We start from the raw sequence: 22,978 nt of genomic DNA, 5'->3' as shown, positions 1-22,978 counted from the left end.
CGTGTGAGTGGCAGATCCGTGTGTGAGAACACTGAACCTCGAAAGAACATCTGTTTGCATGTTCTGTTCAATGAAACTCAAGTCACCCAGGCTTTACGAACAGCTTCTTTGTGCTTCATGACTTTCCACCACATAAACAAAATTACCCAACACCTCAGTCTGAGGCTAAAACTGTCATTTATCAGTTAAAGCCTACCAACAAAGAGCAAACTTGAGAGACTACAATTCCAGCTTTCCTGTTCGAACAGTTTCCACATTTCAACAATCACTCTCTACTCAGCTTTTTGCCAGATAAGGACCTATGGGAAAGGCTGCTTCCTGGGAATGTTTATTTTATAGGGATGAACTGATGCCTTCCAAGTTTGGCCACAGGTAGGTGATGAAATTGTTTCTTCACAGTGGTTCTTCCAAGAAAAAAGAACAATGGTGAGAGAAAGAAGGAGTAATTGTTAACCTTGATTTTGTGACAGCATGTCTACACATTTCCCCAAGGATGTTGTGAAATTCCAAAGCAAATTATTAAAATTAAATTCACTTTTTTCAAAAAGTAAAGCTCCTACCCTATATTACACTTTTACAGATTATAGAACCTTAGTCAAAAAAGCTTCAGAAATTGTCTAAATCCAATGGTTTTCAAATGTTTTTTAACCTTGAAACACACACTTGAAATTTCCCATCTGGGTTCCAATCTGTAAAATATATAAAACAGAGCTATCTTGACTGAAACAGGGGAGGGGGACCCAGAGCTCCACCTTTCACCACCCCACCCCCCAAGTCCAGAGGTGACTCCTAAGGCACCTCTTTGGTCCTTCTGGGTCAGCACGGGTCCAATGTAACTTCCTTCCCTCATCCAATCCTACAGCCAGGACTCTCGCACATCCTGACCACCTCTTTTTGGATGTGAGTCAAACAGCCATGGGGTGCTAGGGAGGTTTGGAGTGACGTCCTGGCGAAACTATCATTCATGACATCTTTGTTCTCAATCATTTAGTAAGTATTCAGTCCAAGTTCTGACAACCACATAAGCAGAACTGAGGAGCTCCGTGTGTGTGTGTGTGTGTGTGTGTGTGTGTGTGTGTGTGTGTGTGTATGTGTATGCGCCTATCAGACGAGGGGTGGGCACATGTGGGGTGGTAGTAGGAACCCGACACATGTGATCCTATAAAAATGGCACACATACATGGTCCTTTGAGGTTTCAGGGACCTGGAGCCAGAGAGGGATGTGCTCAGGGCCCCTAGAAAGGGAACATCTCCAGTCAAGCACTTTGGCAGGTGGGCAGAGAAGAATAAGGATCAGCAGTTTGCCCTAAGTCAGTACCATCCTTACAGCCATGTCTCCACTTGGGTAAATACCTGTTCTTTACAAAGGGTCAGCCTGGAGGGCTGGTCAGGAAGAGCCCCATAGCAGACGTCTCTGAGCACGGCACATCACATTGGACCATGCCATTTGGTTCTCTTAAAAACCCTATAAGTGCAGATCAACATAATGCCCATTTTACAGATTAGGAATTGGGAGTTCGTGAGGGTATGTGGCTTGTGTCAGATCAGTTGCCTATAAGAGGCCGAGCCCCGCATGGTGCTATTTCCATTCCCTCACTGATGCATGTTAAAGATAAAGGAGATGTCAAAAACAACATTTTCTGAGAAAGCATTCTTTTAAATTTCTTCTAAACCTTATAAGGATTCTGGTGCGAGGTAGCTCGTGATTTCTGCCTGGTGAGTACAGTGAGAACAGTAACAGTAGCGGCTGTGGCAGCAGAGAAGGATGAGACGCCCCTCGCATGCCTGCAAGACCCCCCCCACTGCAGTCCCAGCAAACGGTGGGGGGGGGGCACGCTGAGGTAGGGGCAGGAGGAGGACAAAGCTCAGAGCCAGCCGACAGTGCTTCTCCCAGGGCAGGCCTTCGGTCTCAGAGGCAGCCTGGCCTAGTGGCCAAGAGCCTGGATATGGGAGCCCTGTTTTGAATCTTGGCCTGACCATTCTGTGCCTCAGTTTCCCTAACTAAAATAAGTACACTAATGGAATCTACCTGATAGCCCTCTTGCAAGAATTCCATAAATCGATGTCAGTGAAGCTCTCAGTACCCAGCATATAGTAAATGCCACAGGCGGATTTGTCAAATAAATTCTTAGCAGGCTGTGAACTCCTGCTGCAGGCGCTCCCAGATAAGGAACACTTACTATTTGAAATTTGAAAATGAGATATAATATCCTACCTTCCTGTTTTCCTGACATTTTGGTTACTACAATCTTTGGCGCTATGACCTAGCTGGGGACAGGACTAGAGGTGACCAATAAAGTATTAGGACATTTTATCACTAGATCTTCCCCAGGCCCTTTCCTGGTTTCCTTTGATAAGTCCTACTGCCTGGCCAACCCCTTGATTTTTTTTTTTTTTTTTTTGCTTATCTTTCTGAGCCCACTTCATATATGTCGTGACTTCTCAGTTACTCCTGTAGTACTTAACAACTTTCAGGTCTATGGTGTATTTGAAATGTATGTAGGAGTCATATTACAGTTCTACCAACAGGGGGAGCTCAAGGAATAGCTTAAAATAAAATTTCCTGATCTAGTAAACTTGAGGGGGAAAAAGGGAAGAACAAAATTATTCTGACATGACTGTACGATTTTGTTATTAATCAGAAAATAAGAGGAAATAAATACACTCGAAGTAATATAAGTAGACAGTGTTAATAAGACATTGCTTGGTTATGATATAGTAAAAGATGATTTACTAAGATTTCTTCTCTAGGGAAACCCGAGTAAAGATTTTGATTTTACATTTATAAAGATGACAATATATTGGAGTGTTGGCTATTTAGATTTATTTCCATTTGATCTGTTTTACTTTAGGAACGTTAAGAAGCGTTGTGTTTTGTCCATTCAGACTTAGCAAGTAGTATTCAGGGGCGTTACGCAGCTTGAAATGTTTGCAACTCTGTCTAAAATTCCAGTGAGATGTTTGAAATCGTTTTTTATTTATAATGTGCTAATGTGTCAATTAGGAACCTTGGAAAATCCTTATGGATTTCTACAAGATGGGAACAATAACTCTGCTTATCTGTTTACTAGGATATCCTTAAACTCAAGAGCTCTGCTCCTGTTATATCTGGGCAGTAGACACCCATTTGTAGCTCTGCCCTAAGACACGGCTGTGCCCAGTGAGGAAGGTTTAGTTCATCTTTGGTGTGGCTGCAGTATTGGACAAATGCTCTCTAAGACACAATTAAGGGAATGAAGAATTTTTGGAAGAGAAAATGTAGAGCATTAAACCTGTTGTGGGACACCGTAGTGGTTTTGTGGGGAGGACTAGATTGATTGCAGTTGAAAGCAGCATTTTATAAAGTGCTTTTTCCTTACAAATAATTCAAAGAGATTTCTTAGAGAAGCTGTGACTGTAAAGCCAGGAGACTGAATCCATGTCAACCACACCAGAGATAAGCCTCACTGCTTTATAACTGCTTTGTGTATATGATGTTGCATATGCACCATCTCGAACAGAGACCGTTGGGCATTATAACCCGATCTGTGAGACGAAAACATTTTCTCTATCAGATCACTTGCCAAGGATTACATTTTCACTCACTGTCAGAATACACTCAAACCCAGGTTTTCTGCTTACAAATATGTAGAGCATAGGTGTGTGTCCTAGCATCTGGTCCGACAAAACAGTTGATCCCCAAGGCTACTTCCAACCAGGATTTGCCCGCTCTATCATTTACTGACTCAAATGCAAACACTGGGATCGCATCAGTGTGTTCTGTTAATCAATTTCATCAGTGGGACACCTTAAATGTAAAGGCAAGGTAACTGATACCATAAAGCAACAGGACTGTTTTTCATGTCTGATTATCATATAATATGTCATGAAGTTTGAGAATTACCTCTTAGGTGTGGAAAAGGAGTGGTTTTAAGATGTTTTAAAATAATGGAGGACAACTAAAGAAATTATGGCACACCTGTGAAATACAGTTCAGAGTAGGCACTTTAAGTGGTGTTCTCTAAGAGTGTTTAAGATTACGGAAAGCTGTTCACCTTACATTGTTATGTGGGGGAAAAGCAGGTTATGAAACAATGTGTTTAATATCATAAAGTAATATATAGATAAAGGTCTAGAATGATGTGAACCAAAAGTTTTTCTTTTAAAAGGGTGTTATTATATGCAATTTCTATTTTCTCCTCTTTAATTTCTTAGACTGTCTGCACTTGTCAAGCTTTCCATTTGTAACCAGAGAAACATGAATTTGACTTTACATAAAACTATAAAGGGCAACTTAAAAGCTTTGTAAAAATAAGATATTACAGAGTTATTTCCTAAAAACAATTATCTTGTAGAAATCATTTTATACCTCATTTCCTTTGTTTCCAGCACTGGACTTCATTTCCTTTGGTTGCTTTTCAAAAAAAGAATAACAGCATTATCAATTAAATGTCAAGTCAGTCATACCTATCAGAGTGATTTTCTGGGCCACAATTCTGTCTTTTACAACAGGTACCCAGACGTCTTCTAATTATGGAAACCTGACACAGGTGCCCAGATTCAACAGAAAGAAGCTTCCGGTTTCATCTCATTGGATGTCACTTTAGAAACTTTCACTGAGAAAGGGAGGAAGTTGGCATACTGAGAAGACGATTTTCAGCCCACATTTCGGAAAGAGGAAATCATGCTCGGATGTTTGAAAATCTACTCAGCACTCCTTCGTACCTGGAAGGTATCACCTGAGCTAAGTCACTATGGTTCTCAATCCTGTGAAGTCAAGTTCAGCACGAAGGACTAGGAAAACAAGCAAGGGGCGGGGGGGGGGGGTAGTAGTGTGACGCAGGGCACAGTGAGCTACTACATGGCATTAGAGACTCAGAGACACAAAACTGTTCATTGTATAGATGACTTCATTTTTAAAGAGACAGACAACAGTTTACATAGTGTGTATAGTCTGATCTCACTTAAAAATACATATACAAAAATTATAAAATAAAAACAAAAGTAAAGATGTTAATAGTGTTGTAAGGTAGAGAGATTATAGGTGATTTTTAAATTAAAAATGTTTGCCTCTCTGGTTTCCTACATTTAGTTTTGTATTAAAAAGCAATTCGAGTTATTATGCTGGGCGCCTGGGTGACTCAGTTGGTTGAGTGTCCAACTTCAGCTCAGGTCATGATCTCAAAGTTAGTGAATTTGAGCTCTGTATTGGGTTTGCTGCTGTGGAGCCCTTTTCAGATCCTCTGTCCCCCTCTCTCTGCCTCTCCCTGCCTTCTCTCTCTCTCTCAAAAATAATTTTTAAAAAAGTTATTATGCAAAAGATAATATATATATAAATGCTTTGTAACCGGAAGAGCACCATAAAAAGTAAGATTTTCTTATTTTATATATTATACCTGTTGGAATAAAAAACCTAACCACTTTTTGGTATATTCCTTGTCTTTTCCACATGACTTTTTTAAAGAGATAGACATCTCTAAGTTTTTTTTTTCTGATTGTTTATTTTTTTAAGAGAGAGACAGAGCGTGAGCAGGTGAGGGGCAAAGAGAAAGACACAGAATTTGAAGCAGGCTCCAGGCTCTGAGCGGTCAGCACAGGGCCCGACGTGGGGCTAGAACCCACAGACAGCAAGCTCATGATCTGAGCCTAAGTCAGGAACTTAACAGACTGAGCCACCCAGGTGTCCCTAGACATTTCTAAGTTAATGGTCTCTTACAGCTTTATTTATTAGCAAAACTGTCCATTATTGAAAATGTCATAAGGATAGGAATTGAACCTACACAAAAAGAGTGTTAGTTATAAGGATGTATAACACACGACTCTTGTTATATTTTATTGATCAACCTCAGACTGGAGGGATTCTGTGAAAAAGAAATGCACTCTTCCATTCTACAGACCGAATAAAAACCAACACAGATTTGTATGTGCAGATCTCTATTCACCTAAATTTTATCTTTTAGAAACAAGACTTTAGAAACAAGACTTTGAGGCTGACTCAGTGCCCCAACATTTGGGTGAGGTCCTTTCTGAGTGCTAATAAACCATGAGCAGCATGCCATCTGGCAAGAAAAGCAGTAGAGTCTTTGGGAATCTAAGAACAATATAAAAAAGAATTAGAAAGAAAGCAGGAAGAGAACTCTAGGTTAAGAGGAAGTGGTATGAACACGAAGCAGCAGGGGGAGGCTGGGTCAGAAGCTTTCTAGACATGCCAGGCTAACGGTGTGCAGCCGTCACACCCAGGAACATCCTCCCTCCCTCCCCGCAAGCTCCTCCAAAAGTGAAAGCACCTTCCGCCAGACACGCTGCTGCTGGGTATCATTTCTGGGGAGGTTTAAAAAATGAAACCAGGAATGCCGTCCATTACAAGACCAATTATCTCTGCTATCATTTCCAGACTATATTGACCAATTGCTGTATATACTTAGGTACTATCTCACCATTTGTGAGAACTTGGACTTCTGAGTTAAGGTTCTGTGTTCTTTCTAACATTTTTATTTCCTCAATAATGGCATGTGTTATTTCTCAATATGGCCCTTTAATCTCACATTAGAAAGGCCAGAAACCAAAATACATTGAATCGTAAGGCCTATTCTTAAGAATGTGTCTGATTTGGGGAGGAGGAGAAGTGTGCGTTAACTTTACTGTTGAACTCACCAAATGTCGAAATTCTACTGACAGACTCCCATTAGAAGATTCTTCAATAGACATGGCTTTGACATGAGTTCCACAGAGAACAAATCTTCGATTGCTAGAGAGAAAATCTTAGCTATTTATATGGTCTCGGGTAAAATACATTTATGGGAACAGCAAAAAAAAAAGATAAAGCAAATTTCTTACCTTAGAGTTGAAACATTCCTGTAAAACGAAGAAGATTCCTTAAAATGAGCTATTTTATAGATCTAGTAAAAACTTCCTTTGATATTTTAGAGGATAGTATAATATAGTCATAAATTTTCATTTCAAGACCTTATAGTAAAATTTTTTAAAGTGAGTCTTCATTGGAGTTCTAGTAACTGTTTGAACTTCAAAGTCAAATATTTGAAGTACATTGATATGTAATGTTAGAGAAATACATTTAGAAGTTTGAAATTATTCTATAAAATGAGGAAAGTTCTTTTTACAAAGTCTCACATTTTCATGTTTCAAAGTGAAAATAGAAACTTACTTGTCAATAGATGCTTTCACCTTTACCTGATAGTTTAGTTCTGGCAATTTTATTAGTAGTCTGGAAAGACACATAAATAAGAATCAGAGCCAAAAATTAACAGTGCTAAAAGCTTTTTTTATATTTAAATATTTAAATATACTTATATCCTATACACATAAAACAAATTTAGGTAATCTTGAGTTTTATGTTAGTGTGTTTTTGTTATATGTTAGTGTGATTAGTTGTTGAATCACAATATTGTACATCTGAAACTAATATAACACTGTAGTTTACCGATACTGGGAATTAGAATAAAGTGAAAATAAATAAAAATGAAAATGCCCAATTCCTCTTTAGTTTGTCATGTTACTAATATTGACACCAGCCACTTCATATGTATTAACAAACATTTGGAAAGTATTTCCATATTGCTTGTATGTGGGATAATACATTGGCTAGGTCAGAAAAATAGCCATATATTTTGGCCCAAATTTGGGTCAAGTGTATAAATATAAGAAAAAATTCTTTTCAAGTATATCAATATGGCTCCATTTTATTCTCATATCATAAAAAAAAAATTGTAAGCTTGGTAAAACTAAATGTTTCCATGATTACTTTCTATGGTAAAAAGTCTGAGAAAGACCAGGCCTCTGGTGGAATCTGAAAAATTTCAATTCAAATGTATTTGCAATCTTTAAATACACTATGTAAATAACAGCAAAAATGTTCATAGTTTAAAAAGCTTGAATTCCAAACAAACAGGTGATTAAAGATCAGAGTAAGAATTCCTTTAATTTCCTGTTCTGGTGTCAGATCCTTCTTTATTCTTTTGCTTTTCCCAAGTCCTTTGAGTCGTAACCTCTAATATACCATCTTAGTGGGTTCAGTCAGTTTCAGAGATATTCATTCAATCACTCACTCACTCACTCATCCCATTTATGCAACTCATCCCAGAACTCATGCATTCACTCAGCATGTATTGAGCTCCTCATGTATACCCAGGACAGCCCTAGTATTGTAGATGTGGCTACATATAAAAGGAAGAAGTACAGCTAAATATAATAGATGGAATACAGAGAATGGAGATGAGCAATAATTGGCATTAGAGAAATATAATCACAAAAGTGTAGGTAGAATGTGACAAAGGCTCCTTAAAACCACAGGTTGGCCTTAGGGTTTGGAATATGATAAGTATGTAGTTGTTAGTAGTGAAGGGTGAGGAGGTCATATGAAAGAGGGCAGCAAGTTTTCCTCTCTAACCGTCTTCTCTATCACACTTCAGAAGGACCTGATCCACTGTAAGATGCTGATGATGAAAGGGAATCCCATGTCATCTGAAATAGAAGGCTGGAATGCTATGGGAGGGACGGGTTTTGGGGAAATCTACTAATACTAAGTAAAGGATCATCTATCAAGACAGTGGAGAACAGGGTGCAGAGAAGGCTAGGGGCCGGCAGTCAGGTGGAACACTCCAATCAGGGACTAATGGTCTAGGCTCCTGGCAGTCCGTTCAAACAACATGGAAGGTGATGCCCATTCAGGGGTCTCTTCCACTCTGGACTCTTGGCTGAGAGCATTCCCTACTCATCTTCCTTCTTGTCTCAGAGAGCATCTTAGACATATCTCTGGAGGTGTCTCAGGGAAAAGTAGGTTGTCCATCACCCCTATTTCCTTCTAGTATATCCAATTTCTCTTAAGTGTTACTATCTTCCAGGTTATATAGAAACGTAGGGATGGGGAATGAATGGATAACTTTTGAAAGTCATGAAATATTGAAAGGGAACCTGGCCTCTGCCTTTTGTTCTTGGTTCTTAAGTCTTACTGCAAAATTCACACAAAGGAAATGATTAACAATTTCAAGTCAGGTTTTTAAAATGCAAACTGAAGACAAATGCCTTCCCTTCAAAAATGGAGTTCTGGGGTGAGAGATGTTAACTAAACTTATTGTAGTAATCAGTTTGCAGCTTATGTAAGACCAGTCATTCCACTGTACACCTTAAACTTCCATAGCATTATGTGCCAATTACATCTCAATAAATCTGAAATGAACAAAATGAAACAAAATAAAATAAAATAAAAATAAAATTCCAATAATGATGTGTGATCAGGGCCCCTATTGTGGGGCCCTAAATCCCTATCTACTGTGGCATTGTCACCTCTTGTATACTAGTCAGAGGTGACTTAGTGATTAGGAATTAAAAGCTTGGCGGACTTGGAGATTGATGCATGATGAAAATGTTTTGGTAATTCAACCTCAAATTCATTATTTTAAGTGTCATTAGGGAAACTGATACATCTTGCTTTTTCATGCTAATGGAAAGGATCAAATGCACTGACAAAGCAACAATAACACAAAAATCATATGTCTTTAGATCAGGGACATAGTAAGCATATACTGAAAACTACAGCCTAGAGAGTTTTCATGGAAAATCCTATAAACTAGTTGCTGGGCAATCACAGGGGAAGCATGTGCCATCATATTTCATGGGTCAAATATTCAACGCCTTCCATATTCTGTCCCCAATCTACTCAATTCTACCTCTCCCTGCTTCACATGCTTGCAAAACAGACCCAGAAAGTCATTATTTCTGTCACCTGGCTCTCCTATAATCCCACTCTCCTCCCCCTCCTACAGTTCTACTCTCCTTTCCGTCTCTGCCCTTCCTGCAAGGTCCTTTTCACAGCGACCACAAGGCTTCGCTAGCCTCTCCCAAGTCAACCTTTTCAGCCATTGATCGCATGATGCCTGACATTGTGATTCCATGCTGTCATGCCAATATCCTTCATGCCTTCATCTTTATTGTCATATTCTTTACAAGCAGAATATTACATTTCTGAAGGTGTCTACCTAAGCTCAGTACTGGGCATGCAGGAGGTGCTTAATAGACAAGAGTTGAATGAAAGGCACTATGAGAGAAATTAGTAGTAATTAACACAGTGGCTGTGGCTCTGCAAACAAATGAAATGATAGAGCACATTCTGCCTACCTTAGCTTTACCGTGAACTGAATGAGAGTTTTAAGTACCATCGGTCTCTGAGGGTGGGTTGGCATGCATGGCTGTCGTTCAACCACAAATGAGCTAGATTAAAAGGAAATAAAGCATGTCTTGAAAACATTGAAAATACTGACAGGCTGAAAACCACAGAGAAACAGGATGCTGCCCTCTTAAAAAATCCAAATTTTCTACACTTAGAAGACATTCAAATGTCCATTAAGCTCAAATCTTTCCAAAGATTCCTTATAAATAATTACCAGGAGATGGAAAAAATGCCTAAAGATTGTCCCTAAATCACAATAGTAACTAATTCTTCATCGTTATACTTGAATCAAGAATAAAAGTCTATTTTTATCATACTATACATAACATAAAAGGTTAATTTCATGCCATCTTTGCATTGGATATTAGAATTTCTGGATATTAAAATATTTTTCTTCAGATGAGCTAATAATATACATAAATGTGGTCTCCATCCTTATTTCCTGGTTATACACTTAAGAAGAAATCATTGAAATCTTCTTTTCTAAAATGTGAAAAATAAACTTCAGCTGGATGATGTGGAAAACTCATGGAAAACTGAGTCACTTCTTGGAAGAAGTGTTGATGGTGAAGATCAGAAATGCTTCTGGAACATTCTGGAGCTTTATTCCCTTTCCCCTGAGGCTCACTGTTTAACACTTGCCTATCCTCCCTCAACTTAACACCAAAACCCCAGCCAGTGTGTCCTTTCAACCCCACAGGACTGAGGCTGCCATGAGGCATTTAAATGGATACTTACTTCTTAAAAAGGTTGTAGATCAAGAAGGTGACTCTTTCTAGCAGATGCACTCTTTGCATGGGGATGGGATCTCCTTCATATGTCATTTTGGTAGACTGTTCCTCTAATTTCTCCAACTGCCTTCTGAGTTGGAACAGACTTTCTGCCAGTAGTGTAAAGCTGTTGAACCACAAATGGAAATCAGCAGATAGTTTTCCCACTTAATAATCGACCATGTTAACTATGAACCACATTAGCAAATTATGTATTATTAAATAATTATTCAATTAATACAATTGTTTACTTAGTTGCATTAAAAGTTAGTGACAGTTCTTTATGTTTATTTCCTGGAATCGGTTTTTCCTCTAAGATGAATCATGCGTGGGAAACGTTTTCAACATTTTCTCATTTGTACCTGTTGTTATAAACATCATTTACAAAATTTTGTCAACATCTGGAGCCAAATCCCTTTTAATTTTTCTGTGTTTACAAGTCTGCTAAACATACATATGTTAAGGATATTGTACTTGCTAACAGGTAAAGAACAAATTTAAAACTTCAAAAATACATGATATGAAGAGTGTTATGCGTTAGAATACTAAAGAAAAAAGACAGCATGAAATGAACTGCCTTCCCCACACCAATATGTATTTTACAAATCCTAAGTACTAGCCAAAAATTATCAGTGTATCTGTCTGGAGGAAGGTATGCGCTTGGACTTTTATTCACTATGTTGTCATCTAACCTCGGAAATGGAGGCGGGTGCTTGGGCCTGAAGTTTAGAGAAGAGAGAGGCTGAAAGGGACCCTGAAGGGACTGTCAGCTCCGGAGGAGGCAAGAGGTCTGGACAGACTTGCTAAGTCGTTCTGGCCCTCACAGCAGCTCTTTGACTTAGAAGTTTATTCCCCACAGAGCGCTGTGGAAAGATTCGGTCCATCCCCCACAGAATTTGGTATAAGCGTGGTTATCTGCTAAATTCTTGATTGCTTCCTTTGTTGTTTACCTTGTTTTCAAAACAAAGGATAACAGTGAGGTTAAGGAATTGAAGTATCTCCCGGAGGAAAATCAGTATGTTTTAAAAAGTGCCCATTTCCGTATTCTTCTGGAGAAGCGGGCCTGGGGGCGGAGCTTTTAGAGCAGGTGGCCCCAGTTATGCCCTATTTCCGTTGTATTGCACTGTACCCTTTGAAAGCAATTTTAGATTTCAGCTGAACTTTTTCCTTCTTTTCCATTACTTTTTCTAATTGCTCATTCAAACAGATAATTTTATTTGGCACTGATGAAGAAGAAAGCCCTATCAACATTTTTCTTCGAATACAAAGGGTATCTGTATAGGATTGCCTATGTATAGGGTAGGGGATGCCCTGTTGTATTAGCCATTTGAGATTTTTCATTTAATACAAATATAAATCCCTTTGTTGAAAACACAAAACTAATGTAAAACTCTGTCTTCTTAAAATACCCATTTAAAAACTAGGGTATCATTTTTCAAGCTTTTGAAGTTAGTGCTTTCTATGTCCTTACAGAAAGCTGTATTTATTGGTTTCAAAAACTCACTTGAGTCTTTTAAGATTAATATTAAGATGAGAAAAGTAAGCAATTCTTATGCACTCTATAGACTTCTATAGATGCTTTATTTTGCACCCCAAAGGAATGAAATTAAAAACACATACGGGCGCCTGGGTGGGTCAGTCGGTTAAGCGTCCGACTTCAGCTCAGGTCATAATCTTGCAGTCTGTGAGTTTGAGCCCCAAATGGGGCTCAGACATGAGCTGAGCTGACAGCTCAGAGCCTGGAGCCTGCTTCACATTCAGTGTCTCCATCAATCTCTCTCTCTGCCCCTTCCCTGCTCCCACTCTGTATTTCTGTCTCAAAAATAAATAAACATTAAAAAAAACTAAAAAAAAAGAAACACACACACATATATCTCTGGTTCAGCTACACTGAAGCTTTGTACTTCCTGTGGTTTTCACTAGAAACTAACGTCAACTTGTTTTACCAGTTTTGAAGCTGGTCGAGCCCATTGTGGAGTGGCCCTCCGATGCAGGCGATCTGCTGGCGCCTCTTCCAGTCCTGCAGCTCCTCCATCAGCATGCTGTTCATTAACAAGTCCGTTTCATTGACTATTTGTGTCATCTTACTGAGGGCTTCCTAAAAGCAAAAGTGACTACTTAAAAGATTTCCAGGAGACACGACCAAAGTCACTTGTAATTTGATCTGGAAAACAATTTGACCTAGGAGATACAGGCTTGGTTACAATTCTCACTAAATACTTTATCAAATACTACCTTCTAGTTATCATAGCGCTGCCTTTTCAAACTATTATCACAATTAAATAACATCACAAAGAAAGAAGCATGACCACAGTTAACAATCTCATAATGTAATATCATTTAGTATAAATATACTGAGTTTGTACCTCGTGACAATATTGAATCTTCTAGTCATACAGCCATATTTCTGTTATTTAAAAAGACTAGATTAAATTTATATTCTTATAAATATGCTTATGCACTTATTTTTAAATGCAATGACTAAAATAACTTTCTGTATTAGTTTTCATTAGGACTTTATCTGGGTTTAGGGAGAAGTATAGTTTTGAAAGACCTGGGGATTGGAAGTTGCAAATCCCTATCCCAGCTCTCTGACAAGCTCTGTGAATTTCGATAAACCACCTAATTTGCTGGGACTTTACATTTTGTTCTTTGCAATTGGGTGAATGGACGGAATTATTTCTAAAGTTCCTCTGCCCTTAAAATCTTATTTTTAAAGTAGAGTAAGATGGCATGTATAAAACATATAACATAGATTTATTATGCATAAAAGCATTAAGTGTATCTTGTAATAAAATACTTGGTGTTTGAAATCTGATATCTAACTGTTAATGTTTATAATTTAAGATGAAAATAAACTTTACATTTATTTGTGCTCACACAAATTCCTGCACAACAAATGAAACCTAACTTTTAGAAATAAACTCTTTTTATCAGTGACTGCTCAGATTTAAATGCACTTATTTTCAAGGAGAGTTAGAAAGTTGTAATAGAAATGGTTCCCCTTTTTAAAATAATTCACTGAGCGAGAAAAAGTTCTTCCTCTCCTTGAAAGGAGGTTAGATTGAATATGTTCAGTTGTCAATGAACTGTCCTGAAATCTAAGAAATTACTTAGCATGAGGTCATTTTTCAGAGTAGAAACTGGAACATTGATTTTTCTATTAAGATTTTAGTAGTCATCAAGTAATATTTTAATTATACATGTGTAGGAGAAACCATATCAGCATATTAAGTACAGAAACTAAAACAGTCATGTCTGAAATAGTGGCAAATAAAAATTGGGTAAAACGTTCACCTTGAAATTAACGGTAGCTAGAGTCAACGTGCAGCATAAGCAAGACACACACACTCGAGAGAGTCCAGCTTCGTACACTTCGCAAGAGAAGCCTGGCAAACAGTATGGCACTCTTCCTAGAAACATTGCCGTTTATTCATTCAACCTAAATAGAACTGACAGAATCCAAGGGCTCGATTCTTTTCAGTAGGACAAGATATAGGAAAAGGAGAAAAACAGGCAAAAGGCCAAATTAAAGTTCTTTGCTAACCTTTCTCTTGAAGTCGAGACTGTTCAGCATTTCTTGCAGAGTCAAAACTTCCTGATTCATTAGGGCGTTGTTCTTGTCCGCTTGATCTGTGAAGGAAAAGAGATGAGATGTGGAGTCCACTCCAAGGCAAAGCTCTCTGTCCTGAAAGCCAACTCTGCTGCAGTTCCCATCCTTAGGTCTTAAGATACAGGAGCCTAATGCGACTGTTAGAGATGAGCCTGGGAGTACGTCCCTGTCTGCTCATTTGCCAGGAAGGATCACCACCAAGCAAGCCAGTGAGGAGCTCTCTGTCTTACGGACCTTGACTGAAAACCATTCTTGACAATGTGTTCCTTTTTGGGGCAGAGAGAGAGGTAGAAAAATTTTTGAAGTATATTCTTTTTTAAGATACCTCTACATTGATAATAACCCTAGCTGGTTGGCGTACGTAAGAAAGGTGCCTGTCTTTGTGCCCACTAATCATATTTGACTCTTCCTGATGCTTTTACCCATCTGCCCCTCTCTACTTGATACCAGAAATTTTGGAAAACTGCCTTAAGAGTTGCAGTTTTATCCACTTAGTCCCATGAAATAATAAAGATGAGATCCTTTGCTTTCTTTTTGTTTTCTTTGCAGAATGGGCTTGTCTCACAGTAAGAAAAATCTCTGACTGAAAGTAAGAAAAGTAAGAAAAATCTCTGACTGAAAAAAACCTGAGATGGTTTATCCTCTTAAATGGGAGATGTGCAATAAACATTGTATTATTTAACTTGAACATTAAACTTTATGGGTATATAACAAGTGATTATACCATCCGCTCTTGTCTATGGAAAGTGAAGGGTGGAAATGCCTGTCTGACCTGTGTGATTATAAAAAAGAGGTCCCCAGACAACTGGGAGCCCAATTTCTCTACAAAATAGCACTGACCTCCAGGAAGTCATACTTGGTTGTATTCACAAATTTGCTAACTTCCTAGATCCCACATGTAGCAAAAGCTTGCTTCTACAGCATTTATTAACTCAAAACTTCACAAACTAATACTTTTCAGTCTTTACCAGCAACACAAAACTTGTCTCCCATGTGTCTTTCATTTTACTTAAAACATTTTATTTCATGGGGTTCCTGGGTGGCTCAGTCGGTTAAGCGACTAATTTCAGCTCAGGTCATGATTTTGTGGTTAGTGAGTTTGAGCCCTATGTCAGGCTCTATGCTGACAGACAGCTCAGAGCCTGGAGCCTGCTTCAGATTCTGTGTCTCCCTCACTCTCTGCCCTTCCCTGCTCGCACTCTAGGTCTCTCTCTCTCTCCTGTCTCTCTCCTCTCTCTCTCTCTCTCAAAAATAAACATTTAAAAAAACCACCTCATTTCACTATAATCAACAAAATGAATACTTCTTGATTTAAGTGATAGAATGATCAATTTTATTCTTTGTGATGCTCATGAAACACTGATATTATCAATGTAACTCTAATTGTAATGTGTTAAGTTCAAAACAATTCTATCATTTAATGTGTTTTGTTACATTCTACTTCTTTTTTAACAACTTTTAAAAATTAAGTAGGCTCCATGCCCAGTGTAGGGCTTGAACTAATGACCCTGACATCAACAGTTACACGGTCTACTGATTGAGCCACCCAGATGCCCCTACATTCTACTTCTTAAATTGGTGGTTCACATATGAGATTTGGGACAAGACTGCATTCAATGGACTGTATTGTTTGATTAAATTTGCAGTTTAAACCTTTTTAGGATCATGGACCCCTTTGATAATCTGATGAAACCCATGTTTGTGCCATTTTTTTTCTGAAGGGAAAAATTATGCATATAAGCAACTATAACTTTTATTTTATTTTATTTTTTTGTACAATTTATTTTTTAAAATATGCAATTATTTTCCGTCATTTACAATACAGTAGTTTCAATGATACTCCAAGCAGAAAAGCAAAGTAAAAAATCAAAACCCCCACTTCTATTTCATGTAATTAGACTTATACAGAAATTAGAAGGTTAGGTACCAACTAGCTAATCACCTAATTTCACAGCTATCTGAAGTGGCAACTGTAATATAGCAGCTTATCTATGATACTTTCAAGATACATGATACAATTTATTACTTGCCCATAAGCTAAAACACAGCCTGCTTAATACCTTTCCTTAAATTCCACCTCTATACTACAATATACTTGAGGTCCATGCAAAAAAGTAGCTACTTTTTATATAGAAAATGGATGATTAAGTCTTTGGTGCTGTAAAAGCAACTTCAATTAAACATAACCACCCCCACCACATAAAAAGAAGAGGAAGAAAAAAAAAAGTAAAGAAAATAATAAGGGAAAAACCCAAGGCAACTATAACTGTTTTAAATATCATCTCATAGGAGCCAACGCATCCTGAAGAAACCAGGAGAACACGTCACTCCTCACCTATGCCAAACACGATTCCTATCCGAATATCTTTGCTTTTAAATCTTAGATGAAAGTTAAGCATTTAGTCATAGTCATTCATAGTTCCTTCCAGATAAATTTTAAGCTAACATCTCAGTACTTAAAAATGCTTCTGTAAAGAAAAGATTTCTATCCAATTTGTTTTTTAAATTATTTGAAAACTATTTCAGAATTACAAAAGAGTTGCAACAATTGTACAGAGTTTCCATTGGTTCTTTATCCAGCTCCCTCTCATATCTTACATAAGTCTAGTACAATTACCAAAGCCAGCAAATTGGTTGGTACATCCTATTAACTAATTTAGACCTAATTGGAATTTTTCCTGTTGTCCCATGAATGTAAGCACACTTCGAATGATCAATCCTTGTTACTTGTAAATTTTACACCTTATAAGTATTCTCATTCTTTCATTGCTTTTTTCCCTTTCCATTTTTTAAACATCTAATTGCAAACAAACTCAATGCTAAGAGTTTAATTAAAGAGATAATTAAATAATTGCAGTGTCCTTATATTTTGACATTCATGCAAGTATTGAAATTATGTCTTGAAGACATTTTTATTATGTGGGAAAATATTTAAATTAAATCTTTAGTTTAAAATGCAATACACAAAACTATGTAAAGGATTATCTCAAGTTTTTTGCAGATAAAGAGATAATTAAATAATTGCAGTGTCCTTATATTTTGACATTCATGCAAGTATTGAAATTATGTCTTTGAAGACATTTTTATTATGTGGGAAAATATTTAAATTAAATCTTTAGTTTAAAATGCAATACACAAAACTATGTAAAGGATTATCTCAAGTTTTTTGCAGATAAATAGATATCTGCAAAATATACTTATATTATATTCCCTATATATTTAATATATAGGGAAAAGGCTGGAAGGAAATATACTAACATTTTGACAGTGTTTATCTATAGAGAGTGGAATTTTGTATGATTTTTAATTTTTTAATGCTTTCGTCTACTTCCCAAATTTCCTACAGTGAATCACATTTCTACTTCCTTTTATTTTAATTAAAAAAAATACTTATTTATTTTGAGAGAGAGAGAAACAGAGCATGAGTAGGGGAGGGGCACAGAGAGAGGGAGACACAGAATCTGAAGTAGGCTCTAGGCTCTGAGCTGTCGGCACAGAGCCTGATGTGGAGCTTGAACCCATGAGCGAAGTCATGACCTGAGCCAAAGTTGGATGTTCAACCAGCTAAGCCACACAGGCGCCCCTCACATTTCTACTTTCAATTAAAAAAATTTTCTTTAAAGGAGGCTCTAGGATCTATGTGGAGTTTGAACCCACAACCCAGAGATCAAGTCTCACACTCTGTTGACTAAGGCAGCCAGGCACCCTACGTTTCTATGTACAATTTAAGAAATTCTATTAAAAAAGCTCACCTAGGGATGACATTAGTAATTTCCTGATCATGCTAACAACTATTATTGCTTTTCTTAGTTGTGATAATGATATTTAGATTCTGATTTCTCATGAGCTGTATAATTTACTTTGAATTGGTTGATAAAAAAAATATGTATATCTATCTGTATCTATCTTTATCTATCTGTCTATCTATCTATCTATCTATCTATCTATCTATCTATCATCTATCTATCTATCTATTTATCAAAGAAAGAAGGAAGCAAAATACTCTCTTGTACTCTCTTTTCAAAGCAAATGCAAAAGCACTTCACTTAGGGAAGTAGATAAACTTATCAATTTTGTCAATAAAGAAGAAATCCTAGTCATGTTGTATTTATATCCCTAGGTAGAATTATAGACAAAATAAAAACTTACCCATTGTCTGAATTGTTTTATACCTATAGTCAAATTCATCTTGCAGGTCTTCTAAATATTTGGTGTCTTGTTCTGTTATCTGTTTACAGAGGAAAACATACTCTGTTGTTACATTTAAGCATGTAAGGGAAGCATCATCCTCAGTATTTCCAAATACACTATCTGGTGCTTTCGTCATGTCCTAGATGAAGTGTGTACAACCTACATTTCTAAAGAGCTAATTCCCATGAAGTTTGAACAGCACTGGAAGAAGCAGACAAAATTTTCCGTTCACTTTTTCTTCCTGATTGTTTGGAAATCTTTCAGCATCTTGCCTCTTATCTCTTAGTTACCTCCAAATGATGTTACTAATAACTTTTTTTATTGGAGATATGCATACCTTTTTCCTTTTAGTTCCATACAACTCTGCATTAATGTATCAATTATCTTTTCACTTAAAGGTTCTATTTTAACTGCTGTAGTTTATGACAATTCAGCCTATATTCCCTCTCTACTTCTTAGAAAAATATCTATGCTTCCTCTAGGTCTCCTGTTTCTGTCTCAAGATTTCACTTTGCTTTTCTCCAAACCTGGCGATGTCTTTCTGCTCAGACATAATAGGTATTAAGTGCCAAGATCTGGGCTAAAGCTTTTCTTATATTGTATCATGTAGTCCTCACAACAATCCTGTGGTGGTGGTTATCCTCACTTTTACAGAAGAAGATGCAAAGATTTACAGATGTGAAAGTTAAGAGGCTTAGAGTTTGGCGATGGCAGCTCCAGTCTTCAGTACACTGAAGTTGAAAAGCTTCCCCCAAAGAAATCTCTTCTAACATGAACATAGTGTGTGAGAGATATTTATCTTATTGACAAATTACCTATGGCTTCTGTATGTATTAGCTTTGGACACAGAAGAAAAGATGCACAGTTAGGTGTATGGGGCAACCTTGCTAAGTGTCTATATGAGATCACTCACCTGCACACTATTTTTAATGGCGGCCACTTTGTGCTCCACATTCCTCTGCCTTTCTGAAACTGAAGAGCTTTGTAAGGATTTCTCCAGAGGTCCCTGGAAAAAGAATGCCTTGAAATTTTAGTGATGTTGATGAAACAAGTTTAGGATAAATATAGCATATGTATCATACTTTGAACTGAGGTTTGGATCAATATGATATGGAACATTCTACAGCTATTAAGTATGCTTTAGAAAAATGCTTACTGACATTTAAAGTAACATTAAGTTGTTAAGAAACAGAGCAAGTTATAAAAGCACCATATGTTTTTGATCTCTGTTTCTTATATATGTATATGTATGTAGAAATATATGGATATATAGATAGATAGATAGATAGACAGATAGATAGATATAGATATGTGAACTCATGTACCTATGATTGGAAGAACACAAACACCAAACTGTTATCAGTATGTATGTAAGTGAAGTTACAGATGGTTTTATGTCTTAAGCTCTTTTTTCCTAATGTTCTATAACAGACCTATAAATTGAAATTCTATAAAATGAATACATGTAATTTAAAAATGGGTATAGTGACTACATTAAGTTGTACTTAAACTCGGAATTAGGGATGTTGAATCTGCTGGGATGAGATTTACCTTTACACCGGAACAAAAGGGAGTTCACTAAACACTGCCTGAAAATGTCAGCCTAGTTAAATAGAAAGGTGCTAATCAGTTTTTCCAAGCACCATTTCTTGGTCATTTGAATAATCTAACATTGAGTGTTCCTCAGAGACAAACCAGAGTGTGACCACTGGAAACAGAAAAAAGAATGTATAGATAGGATTCCAGAAACAAACTCTAGAAAGACTAGGTAATTATCTCAGTATGAAGGCAGGGGCAAGGAACTTCTCAAAAACGGTCCTAAGACCTTGATTCCAAGTGATTGGAAGGATGGTTGGCACCATTAGCATAGGTAGAAGGAGCTGGATGAGAAGAAGATAAGAATTTCTGTTACAGAAAACTTGAGTCCAAGGTGATAACAAGATCACAAGTTCAGAAAACACTACCTGAACGGGCATGTTAGCTGCAGCCAGGATTCTCCTCTCTTCCCTAAGGCAGTTGGAAATGACCACAGCTACATGCATTGGATTTCCATGAAATTTTCCCTGAAAAAAGGTGAGCAAAAACAACATAAAAGCTTAAATGTATACATCGTAAGGAAACACCACTCCTTGCAAATCAAAAAGAACCTCTCATTAAATATATGAAATCATTTGGGATTTATTTCAACAATCTGCTCTAAAGCCACAGAAACTTATATTGTGAGTGAAACTCCTTTGTAGCACATTGTTCTGTCTTGAAAGATTATTTTTAATAATTGAAGAGTTCTTGCGGACTTCCATAGGAAAGCCTCTGAACACACGCTCAGGAGGTTCCATTCATTCTGTTTAGGGTAGGTTTAGATAAAAGAGTTACTTCTCTGTAAATTATTGTGAACCAAATGGTCCCAGCTGTGCATTTGGTAACTCTGTGCTTCATGGAGTTCTTCAAGCATTTTCTGGGTCCCTGTTTGGTGTTGTTCTTGTCGGCTAGCTTCTAACCATATAAGTTTATTAGAGTGGAACTATCATGCACTCCAGCAATAATATATTTTTAAAAAATATTTGTTTTGAGAAAAAGAGAGTACAAGCAAGGGAGGGGCAGAGAGAGAGAGAGGGAGGGAGAGCGAGAATCCCAAGCACTCTCCTGCTGTCAGTGCAGAGCCCAACAGGGCACTGGGTTTCATGAGCTGCCAGATGGTAACCTGAGCTGCAACCAAGAGCTGGGTGCTTAACCGACTGCGCTACCCGGGCACCCCTTAGCAAGAATATTTTTATCCCACCTAATACATTTTGTTATTACAAGTGCAGACATTGGTGCAGACACTGGAAACTGGCAGGCTGTGGGTTTAATTCAGCCACTGGATATGTTGTGTAAGCTCAAATATTGGAATCCCTTCAGGAGGAGCACGTGCCACCCACAGTTTCCAGATTGTCCACCACTGAGAAATCCAGACACTAATTTACCTCACCAGACAGGGCCCTGTAGGTATCTGGTTTATAGAACTATTTCCAACAACACCATTATTTTAGTAGTGTTAAAATTCTTTGTTATTAGGTCTTTTCCAACCCAGGGTTAACAGGATGCTTAATAAATATAGAAAAGAATTTAATTTCCCTCTACCTTCCTTTCTGAAGAAGGTGATAATTATCTATGAAACAGTCAAAAAGGTCAATAAAAAAAAAACAAAAACAGAGTAACAACCCATAAAGTGGAAAATTAACAATTAATCAAAAGTAAGATTATACAGATTGATAAACCAAAGGATCTTTCAAGGAAAGAAATGAGGTTGTAAACATTTTTGTGACCTTCATTGCTGCCATAATTTTATGAAGTGATACACATTAATTGGGACTTCTATTTGTAAAAATAGGATAAACACCAAGTTTCTGAGTTCCCGCTCTTCCATATTCTACAGCCTGCAAAAACCTTTCTTCCCTTTTGAATCAGAAAGCCCCAAGAGAGAGGGAAAAAAAAAAAAATAATAAATTGACAGCAGCCCATAAGGTAAAGAAATAAAAATGATCTGATTTATTAAGCAGACAAACCATATTTCCCATTTCTGCAAGCTGACAATTTCAGACAGTCTCTAGTTAGAATTTGTTCCTGTTGTTAACTTTTCTACCTATTGATTTTTTTTCCAGATACCATCTGTTCAACTTCCCAAAAAAGATAATGGCTTTCTTATTTTTGCCTTAATTTTTAAAAATATCCTGCTGTGAAAAGTAAAAGTCTTCTTCTAGGGCTTATTTGGAGGCTCTGTTATTTATGTAAACTTGAAAACTTTTCCCATCCAAGATCTGGAGTTCCACTAAGACCCTGAGGATCACTATTATTTGTCTTTGTTTTTCTCACCCTTATGGGAGTTTTCCCATGATCATTCAGATACTATCTTTCAACATTTCTGAGCTCTATTGTGTACATTTTCATTTTCCTTTCCCACTTGAAGTGTTTACCTTCCCTTTCAGATTCAGCTTCTTCTCACGTCTTATAAAGTTAAACTGTTTCTTTTTCTCCCTTAAAGAGAGCACAGCATCATCATTGTTTTCATCTAGCCTATCTTTTCACTTTTCCTTTTGCATTTCTCCTAACTTAGTCCCTCACTTAAGTGTATAAGACAAAAACATCTTATGGAAAATTGATCACTATAGGTTCACAACCAAATGAGTGCTTTTTATTTTTGTAAATATCAAAGGCGTACTCCTGTTCATCTTTCAGTTACCAAGTATACAAAACTTAAAA

At 37.2% G+C, this 22,978-nt stretch overlaps 1 protein-coding gene across 5 annotated transcripts in view; it reads right to left on the bottom strand.

Annotated features, from left to right (window-relative positions):
• The window catches only part of STAT4 (signal transducer and activator of transcription 4), a 92,975-nt gene that overhangs the window by 16,672 nt on the left and 53,325 nt on the right, over positions 1-22,978 (bottom strand). For all 5 annotated transcript variants that reach the window (XM_029934215.1, XM_029934213.1, XM_029934216.1 and 2 more), the window contains 11 exons: positions 20,704-20,802; positions 19,653-19,745; positions 18,698-18,776; positions 14,483-14,568; positions 12,882-13,033; positions 10,904-11,062; positions 10,114-10,206; positions 7,145-7,204; positions 6,817-6,834; positions 6,634-6,727; positions 4,349-4,393 (listed from right to left, as the gene is read on the bottom strand). In XM_029934215.1, the coding sequence (XP_029790075.1) occupies positions 4,349-4,393; positions 6,634-6,727; positions 6,817-6,834; positions 7,145-7,204; positions 10,114-10,206; positions 10,904-11,062; positions 12,882-13,033; positions 14,483-14,568; positions 18,698-18,776; positions 19,653-19,745; positions 20,704-20,802 (978 nt within the window). The remainder of the gene's footprint in view (positions 1-4,348; positions 4,394-6,633; positions 6,728-6,816; positions 6,835-7,144; positions 7,205-10,113; positions 10,207-10,903; positions 11,063-12,881; positions 13,034-14,482; positions 14,569-18,697; positions 18,777-19,652; positions 19,746-20,703; positions 20,803-22,978) is intronic.

This window comes from Suricata suricatta, chromosome 3 (assembly GCF_006229205.1).
Source record: "Suricata suricatta isolate VVHF042 chromosome 3, meerkat_22Aug2017_6uvM2_HiC, whole genome shotgun sequence".
In the NCBI taxonomy this organism is placed as follows: Eukaryota; Metazoa; Chordata; class Mammalia; order Carnivora; family Herpestidae; genus Suricata; species Suricata suricatta.
The sequence above is the reverse complement of the archived record's forward strand: the minus strand, read 5'-3'. Positions and strand labels throughout refer to the sequence as shown.